Source organism: Mastomys coucha, unplaced genomic scaffold (assembly GCF_008632895.1).
Source record: "Mastomys coucha isolate ucsf_1 unplaced genomic scaffold, UCSF_Mcou_1 pScaffold14, whole genome shotgun sequence".
Taxonomy (NCBI): Eukaryota; Metazoa; Chordata; class Mammalia; order Rodentia; family Muridae; genus Mastomys; species Mastomys coucha.
Genome location: NW_022196896.1, coordinates 73,938,014 through 73,947,115, shown reverse-complemented (window position 1 = coordinate 73,947,115; position 9,102 = coordinate 73,938,014). Strand labels below are relative to the sequence as shown.

Here is a 9,102-nt window from a genome sequence, read left to right as displayed (position 1 = left end):
GGGATCGAGGGTATGAGGGGATGAATGGGGGATGGAGGGTATGAGAGGATGAATGGGGGATAGAGGGTATGAGAGGATGGATGGGGGATGGAGGGTATGAGAGGATGCATGGGGGAAGCCCAGGGTGCAAGGGAAAGGCAGAGAAGGCTTGGGCCAGTGTCCACAAGGAAAACACAGAAAGACAGAAAGGAAAGGACGACACGTTGGAAGGTGGGGCCCAAAATTAATCAGGAGGCCTGGATCCATTGTCAACCACCACCAGAGTTACTAGTTCTTGCCTAGCTATCTACCATAGTCTAAAAAGAGACATGGGAAAGAAAACTTAGAGAAAATTAGTATGCCAAGAGTCAAGTACAGGAGGGAAAGAAAGTGCTGGAAATAAGGCTAAAACGCCCACAGAAGCTCAAGGGCTTACAGACCAAAGAAAGTTTACTATTGCAATTAAGAACTATCAGCAGGACAGTAAATGCTAGTGACAAACTTCAGATCTATTAAAAAAAATCTATGTCATCAAATGATGCAGCAGAGTGTTCCAATGCTGGACTAGGATGAGAAGAATTTGAGAAGAAAAAGGTAAGAAAATTTTACCAAATGTTTGAAATTCTTTGAAATAGACCTTTAAAATGGTTTCTTTTGTCTATTGTACTTGAGGAAGATTATAATTCCATTGAAATATACATATCCCAAAGCCCACCTTATAGAATGTTTTGTGTGTATCTCTCTGTGTGTGTGTGTGTATGTGTGTGTGTATACACACACTTTTAATCATGTACAGGTCTCCCACTGATTTAGAGTCAACTGTAATGCATCATGAATGTTCTTATATCTAACTATGAAGCTGGAATACAATCCTGCAACACTACATGAATAACGTTCCCAAAACTAAATGAATGTTACACTTAGGTATACAATGGCAGACTCCACATCTAAAAGAATAATGCTTTGCTTTTTCAATGTAAACTTCCCCTGAAAACAAGAGAGAGAAGGTGTGAACTTTCTAATGTCTGCCTTTCATCTCATATTCTCCTTACATACTGTAAAGCAAATCTTATTTCCCCAGAGGCACAGCTAGCAATGGCTAAGACTGAAAATGAGCCCCAAGGCTGTCCACTTCGGAGGCCAACAGACTTGCAGTAGACTCTACCACTGACTCTGGAATGCCAGGAGCTATTGTATTTGTTGTATATTTGATAAAAGCTACAGATTTTGTAGAAAGGTATGCATCTCACTGACTTATTGTGTGCTTCTTTGGAACCATCTTCATTCAGAGCTTCAGTTTCTTCCTCCTTCAGAGAAGAGAGACACAGTGTGAAAGTCAGTCAGCAGCCCAAGCAGGAAGGACCTTCTTCCCAAAGAGAAATAATACATCAGCAACTTGCATGAAACTCAGGCATTAGAAGGTAAGCTGGCAAGCCAATTCCTTTAAAAACTCAACTCTCACATACATTCATATATGTTTTCTCATATATGTTTGCTTTAGATAGCATCATAGTATGATTTGTATTGACAGAGATCACATCTGTCTAATTTGTTCTACTTTGATCCTTAACCTTAATCAAATTAATGGAAAGTATAGCTATAGATCAGGAGAAAAGAAAAGAAGATCTCAAAATATCTGGATCCATATTAAATCTGGACAAAAAGTACAACAAAAAAAAAAAAGCAAGACCACAGAGGATGACAACAAAATATACACTTTGTTCAGACAAGTACCAGAATCGAGGCAAGTTTACACAAACACCAAGCATCCAGGTACAACAGAATCTCAACATTGTTAAATGGAGCCATTGTAATCCTAATGTCATTAACACACGTTACTGGCAGGTGTCAGAACAAGAAAATGGAAAGGCTTTTTAAATTTTTTAATAGAATTCCAGTTCAGAAATATGTTCATACCTCAAACACGTCGGATTCTTCTTCCAGTTCTTCTAAAGAGGCCTCCTCTTCTATGTTGAAAGAATATAAGGAACATGAGATAGCTGAAGTATGTATAGCAACAAGTGGAGTTTCAGCAGACCTCCCACCCCAGGCTGAGTTAGTTCATGCTGCAACCATGGCACCTCACTGCCCAGCCAGTGGGAAACTGTGGGTTCACACCCAAGTCTACTTAGATTCGGCTCCAAATGAATTTGGAATCTTACTTCCTGTGAATGTCTTCCCACGGGGCATGGGGAGCTAGAGAAGCACTGAAGGAAAGAGAGGAGGCAGAGGGTCATCACGTGAACCTGAATATCAATAGACTGCCTTCTGGTTGGGTCTCTGTCAAGTGAGAGACAGAAGTAAAGTCACAAACTTTGTGACTTTAACTCAAATACCCAATGACTGCAAAGCACCTGTGTGAGGACACAGACATGACAGTGGTGGTAATAAAGCAAAAGCACCCGGGAATTTTGACCAAGAGTGTCTGACGCCAGGTGAAGAACCAGTGCAGAACACTGTGGGATGCAATGGGAAAAAGAAAAAAGAACACTTTGCTGGTAACCCGACTCTAAACAGGTTTCCCTCCACTCTCGCTTTTTCTGCAACTCCCATTTTCCCACTCAGACTTTCAACCTTCTTTTTTTCTGTATCTTGCTATTTTCTTTTGCCTTTATTACTGAATCTGAGGATTTCCAACTGTATCACTGTTTTTCTGTTTGCTTTTTTTTTTTTTTTTGGTTTTTGTTAGTTTTGAGACAAAGCCTCTCTACTTAGCCAGGGTTGCCCTGGAATTCACTACATAGACCAGGCTGGCCTCAAACTCAGAGAGACCTGCCTGCTTCTGTCTCCTGAGTGCTAAGATTAAAGATGTGTGACACCATCCATGATTATGTTACTGTTTTTATATAAGTTTATTTGTTCAATAATTGCAACCACTGCATATATTTTTTAAAAAATAATATTCAAACCACCTTTTCTTTCAAAGTTTATTTCTCTTTCATTCATGTTGTTCTTCCAATTGACCTGAATCCAGTATTGAAATATCTTAATATTTAGTACTTAACAATATTTTTCATTTTAATCTAAATTCCCTAAATTTCAATTGGTACTTCTTGGTCAAGAGGATGTTTAAATATGTCTTTAAATTTTTAAATATGAATGTTAAATACAATAAAAGTATAAATATTTTTTTGACATTTGAAATCATTGTCATAATCATCATTTTTTGCTGCTGGACATCTAATCAGAACCTTACACACACTAGGTAAACTGCCTACCTCTGAGCTGCACTCTGAGCACATTTGAATTGAAGTATGAGAGGCAATGTTAGACATTTAAAATTTTCCCATTAAAAGATTATTTTACATGTTAAAATATTAACATGTTATAATATAACTATATAATATATGTCTTATGTAGGTGTATTTTTATACATACTATCTCCACAGTATGGCATTATTAGTACATTATGTAAATTAACAACATTAATGTTATAATTATAGTACTGATAGATCATAATATGGCATATTATATGACAAACACAAGTAAGCACAGAGAAAATCTAAAAATAGAAGCAGGGTTACGTAAATAAAATATAATTGTCAGATATAGACATAAGGAAAGCAAGACCAGATAACACACTCTGAGATCTGAACTTGATAAGAAAATGTCCAACACCTACTCAATGGGTTTAGTGAATTTCAAGACTTTAGCTGAGGATAAAAAGAAAGACATTGATATAAACTCACCACCATATATAGGTTAAATAGAAAAAAAACACCTTCTTTGGCTGTTTTATGAAAGGCAATTTAAGAAGTATAACTAAAATATTTCACATTAGGAAAAGACTAAAAATATATTTTATACACAGTAATATTAATGTATCTTTCTGATTGTATTAATATCCCACCCACAATGACATTCAGATAGACTAAATGGGAGAGATAAATCAGGGCTCATGAGGTAGCTCATGAGTAGGCAATTTGAAAATCTATTTAACTTTTAGTATCTATTTGTATGTCAATGCATCTATGCTCTATTTCAAGAATTTAATAGCCCATTATGCACACCTAATTACAGCAAGTGTAAACTCTCAATAACAACAACAGCATCAATGTGGGCACTCGACGGAAGATGTACAGTCATACCCTATCCCAGACCTCAGCAAGGACATGCTCAGTGATTTATGTGTGCATTAAAGTTTGAGAGGCAAAGTGTTATCTCCAGATACTTAGAAAAGTCTGCTTTGAACAGCTAGGGGGGAGCACTATGCATTTTGTTTGTTTTTAAGGAGAACGTACCAGGGGATGGAGATGAAATGAGACTGATCCAATAGAATCTCTGATAATATAAAAGTTATGTGCATGTTGGTAAAAGTTAAGGAGAGCATGTTGGTAATCTCATCTAGCCCCTGGGATGCTGGAGCAGCATTGTGGATTGGCTTGTGTTACAGAGACATTGTGGGGCAGGGAAAAGAAAGAGGGCTGGGGAGAGGGAGGCAGAGAAGAAGACAGAGACAGAGACAGACAGAGAGCTGTTTATGAATAGAAAAATCTTGTTTATCATCTCTAGGTACATGATAAAGTATATAACCTATAATACTACAAATTTTTTATACAACCAAGAAAGCTAAGTCAAAACACAAGGAAAAGGTGAAAAGAACATTAAAGTAGGTCATAAACACCTTACAAATGTGTGTTGATTTCTATGTAGAAACATAAATTTGCTATAGTGACTTGAAGTCACTTTGGCAGCACAGCCCTGTAGTTTTTTGTTTCTTTAAACAACTGGAATTCACTCTCTGTAGTTGAAATGAAAGCAAGTTAAAAACAAAACAGTTCTTTAAAAAATAACATGTTCTTAAATTTTAAAGAAAGTAAATTCACTTAAACAAACATACCATTTTCTTCCAAAAATATGTTCAGTCCATTCACAATTTCTTGCCTGTTTCTTAACTTGTCATTCATCTCTATGATCTAAATTAGAAAACAATTAAAATATCTAACAGAAAGTGCTTAAAAATCAGGTAAGTCTAGCTTTAATGATTAATTGGATTGCCAGTTATTGGTATTAAGCATCTCCATATAAATGGTACCCACAAAATTATACTTGCATGTTTAAGTCCCTTATTATTAAAGAACTGGTGTACTTAAAGAATAGATATAAAGTTTAGGATGGCTTCCAGAAGACTTCCAATGCAAATTCAACTTAATTTTAAATGTGCTTTAGAAAGTGGGGTATAGGATGGCTTTCCTGGCCTGTGTAGCTCTTAGGACGGTTAGCTGTTCTAGGGATTTCTTATCAAGTATCTTAGCAGGAGCAGAACCTAAATGGAAATCGTGCAAGGCAGTGACAGCCTCACCGATTCTCATATGAATTTTGTTTCTATCGAGCCTTTAAACCTTTTCGTTTGGATCCCTTAAATTCTCTAAAATTTCAAGCATAACTTCCCTAATAATTTGGCTAAAGTGTCCTCAGTCTTATTTTGCATTTTTGTAGTCTGTGTTTAAAATTTGTATTAGCTTTTCAGTCAGCAGAAAAGAAGCCTTTCCCAGTCCTTATAAGCCCGAGACCTTGTCTGATCAGAGCAGAGCTGATGGCCATAACTCAGTCTCTGCTGGACCATTCCTTGCACTGCCCTCACACTCGCATACACTGCTGTCCTTATCTACCAACCAATTTCTTCCCCCTCTTCTCCTGGGTGATCCCTTATCAACTGTAAGAGTCAGTTTAATAATTTCTTCAATAGGATTCTTTGCATTGGCCGTGGGCACTCTGTGTATGTTAACAGTGGGCACCTTTTGCTCATGCTCAACACTGTACATAATTTCAACCTCACCAGAATACAAGCATTCAACCATTTTGCCTCTCTAGAGGCTAAGGTACACCTTCTCATTCCATATTTAGTGTGACACTGGTGCCACTCAACATAAATGGATATACAACCAGAGATTGAGAATTTTTAAGTCATTGAGTCCTCCTTGAGGACACTGGGAATCTAGATCCACTGCTAATTTAAAAAATTGTGAAAAGTGTACTAATTCAGAGATTTTAAGTATGAATAATAATGCAGTTCTTATTTGCTAGGGGAAAAGTGTTCCCAGATCTTGCTGAATGTTCTAGACGAAGTAGACATGTAATAGACTGTTAGAAATGATCCTGGATTTGGGGATCATGTTTACATCTGTCAGAGTCCAGCAGATGGTAATCTATCACTGCATAGTTGTGGTGAGATCTTCTAACCACTAATTTCAATTTTGATTGAGATAGTGGATTTCAATGGTTTAGCAGGAATAAGAAGCCTATGCTTAAAAAAATGGATGTGATTCAGGATGTATCAGAAACTAAAAGCAAAGGCTAAAGAAATTGACTTGAGACTAAGGGAATATGTGTCCACAGACACGGGTAGTGCCTCTCTACCTTCTACCATGAGCTCCAGCATCACCTGGGAAGTTGTCATAAATGACATATTGGTCCTACACCCACCCTATCCCCCAATCTGAACTCTGGATATATGCCTAACAATGGTTTTCAACAAGCCCATCACATAATGAGCCCACTTTTGATAAGTATTGATACAACATTTTAAGGTTCCAGGAAAAACCCAAATCAAGTAAACAGAAAAGAACCTTAGAGTGGTTCTGTTAAGAGTCCAGGTTGGATGCTGGCTCATTAACATATCTGAATAGTGAAGGTTTTGAAGTATACACACACACACACACACACACACACACACACACACACCACACTAGTACAGTGTAGTGGGAACCCATCCAGGGTCTAACACCCATTAGGTAAGTGTCTTACCACTGAGCTGCATCTCTAGTTGCATACCTGTTTTAAACTTTTTGAGACAGTCTTGCTAATTTGCCCAGGATGGCCTTGAACTCATTTTGTACCCAGCCAGACCCTGAATTTTCAATCTTGCCTCATCTTCCTGAGTAACTGGGGTTACAGGTCTGGTAGCTCAGCTCCAACTTAAAATTAACTTTTCATTATTCATGCTAATGAATGTAGAAAGCTGTTGACAATCTCAAGTATTTTCATTTGGCTCTACAGTAAAAGTTACTGTTTTCTTTTAATACCTTCCTTTGTTTCACTAACAATAGCATCAACGGGAGAAACACTCAAGTCAATCATCTGCCCTTTTGTTTTCTTATGTGTACAGCTGACTGGGTAACGTCACAAAGCCTTATTGGTGGCTAAGACTTTATGGATACTGTCTTTCCTTGGATATCTAATTACTTTTTTTGGAGGGGATGATCATGCTGGGGACCAAATCCAGAAACTTGATCATTTGTTCATGCTAAGCAAATGCTCTGCAGCTGAACTCCATCTAGTATGCCTCCAGTGTTTTGTTTGTGTCTCAAAAACATTTTCTTTTGCAGTTGGAACTGCCAAGTTAACCTATTTTCTACGTGTAAGCCCTAACCGATTTTAAGGGTATTTACTCCCCTCTTCCACCTTTTATGAGACTGGAGAGATCTTGCAGAATATGATGAAAATAAACAAGGAAAAGCATTTTCTTTACACTTTTAGTTAAGAAATATTTGCCACGGAGGTACAGGTTCCAGTGACTGCAACCTAAGCCACAAAATTTGCATAAAATCACAACTAAATAATCAAGGAAGCTGGGTGGTGGTAGTGTACTCCTTTAATACCAGCTTTTAATTCCAGGGCTAGGGAGGCAGAGCAGGTGAATCTGAGTTTGAAGCCAGAGCCTGGTATACAGAGAAATTTCCAGGAAAGCCAAGCTACACAGAGAAACCAAAATCAAGCAGGGGGTGGGGTTGACGGCTTTAAATAATCAAGGAAACAAGGATTTGTTCATCTAAGTTGGACCCAACATTTTTAACTATGTAAATATCCTAAAATGCCATAGACTTGCCTACTCTACTCCTGGCTTCTGCTCTGGCAAAATATTTGTACAAAAGGGACCCATAGTCCTCACCTCCTGAAGGCCTCCATGTGGGTATGAGCGCCATGATGGCCCTTATAAACACATTTTGATACCAACAGTACTTTGGGAAAATGACATTTAAAAGTCTTCCCTTTCTCAAGCTTAGGATAGTGAACCCTAGGGGAGGAGTGAGTAATTTAGGACCTTTCTCTTGGGATATTTCTAACCTGTCCTTAACATCCTGAGCTTGCGCTGTCTCGCAAACCCCAGCCGTTACCTCCATCCGGGGAGCCAGGGCCTCTCCGTCGCTGCCAGCTCCAGCCATGTTGTGCAGGTCTCGTGGGTGTTGCTGGGATTGGGGAGGGGGAGGGGCCTCGTGGGCGGAGCGGGAGCTCTTGGAAGGTAGGCTACAGCCAACAGAGCCAAGAGCCTATAACAAGACTTGGCTGACCAAACCACAACCCACTCCCATGAGAAAAGCAGGCAGCTCCCATACCTATGTGCTCCAAAGTCATCAGAGATGTTGTGGACCCAAGATCATTTGCTCTAGAAGCATATGTCAAAGTGGTGTCAAGGAATGTCTTATATCACCCCTACTATCAAATACTTGTTCTTTGTGGACCCAAAGGCCCCTTTAGACCCATTTTTTTTACGTTAAGTCATCTGTTAAGAACACTCTATCGTCTTGTGATAAGTTTTGATACTATGTGCAAGCCCGAACTGATGCTCAGATGAGAAATAAAAAAATGAGTTTTTCTACTCAAGAGACCACTGTGGTAGGTAGGGCCAATCTGATTTACCTAGGAAATGAATCCACATTTGTTGTTGTTGTTCAGGGGTGGCGCGGTGTATGATGCAATTTCTTCTGTTTCTTGGTGACCTGTTACCCTTCAATTTGTCCCACTGAAGAGGATTAACTGGGCCAGGAAGATGGCTCTAAGGTAAGGACACTTCCTATGAAAGGAATTGAGTTCAGACCCCCAGCTTCCCTGCCTCAACACACACAACAGAGAGAGAAAAGCTGGGTTGGCAGTGTGAGCATGTAAATTCAGCAATGGCCAGACAGCCTGGCAGAAAAACAGTTGAGACCTTGCCAGAAGAGACCAATGGAGAGATAGAACAGTGCCCTCCTCTACCCGTCTATGCATGTAGGCAAACATGTACATGCAAGACACACAAGCAACACATACATGAAACACACACACACACACACACACACAGAGTCAGTAAGATTCCCCACATTTACCAAGAGATTCAGTGTGTGGTAGTAATATTTGAGTCAC

At 38.9% G+C, this 9,102-nt stretch overlaps 2 protein-coding genes across 4 annotated transcripts in view; both read right to left on the bottom strand.

Moving 5' to 3' along the window:
• Nucleotides 1-8,257, bottom strand: part of LOC116088394 — a 52,145-nt gene extending 43,888 nt beyond the window's left edge. The window contains exons 1-4 of one of the 2 annotated variants that reach the window (XM_031367403.1): nt 8,097-8,257; nt 4,820-4,895; nt 1,897-1,946; nt 1,234-1,286 (exon numbers count right to left, since the gene is read on the bottom strand). In XM_031367403.1, coding sequence (XP_031223263.1) covers nt 1,234-1,286; nt 1,897-1,946; nt 4,820-4,895; nt 8,097-8,144 — 227 coding nt within the window. In that variant the 5' untranslated portion in view covers nt 8,145-8,257. Of the gene's footprint in view, nt 1-1,233; nt 1,287-1,896; nt 1,947-4,819; nt 4,896-8,046 lie in introns of both variants that reach the window. The other variant, XM_031367404.1, reaches the window with a different exon arrangement.
• A 434-nt stretch (nt 8,258-8,691) lies between these two features.
• Pms1 (PMS1 homolog 1, mismatch repair system component) overlaps nt 8,692-9,102 on the bottom strand; it is a 105,286-nt gene continuing 104,875 nt past the window's right edge. For both annotated transcript variants that reach the window (XM_031367396.1, XM_031367397.1), the window contains exon 14: nt 8,692-8,773. In XM_031367396.1, the coding sequence (XP_031223256.1) occupies nt 8,710-8,773 (64 nt within the window). In that variant the 3' untranslated portion in view covers nt 8,692-8,709. The remainder of the gene's footprint in view (nt 8,774-9,102) is intronic.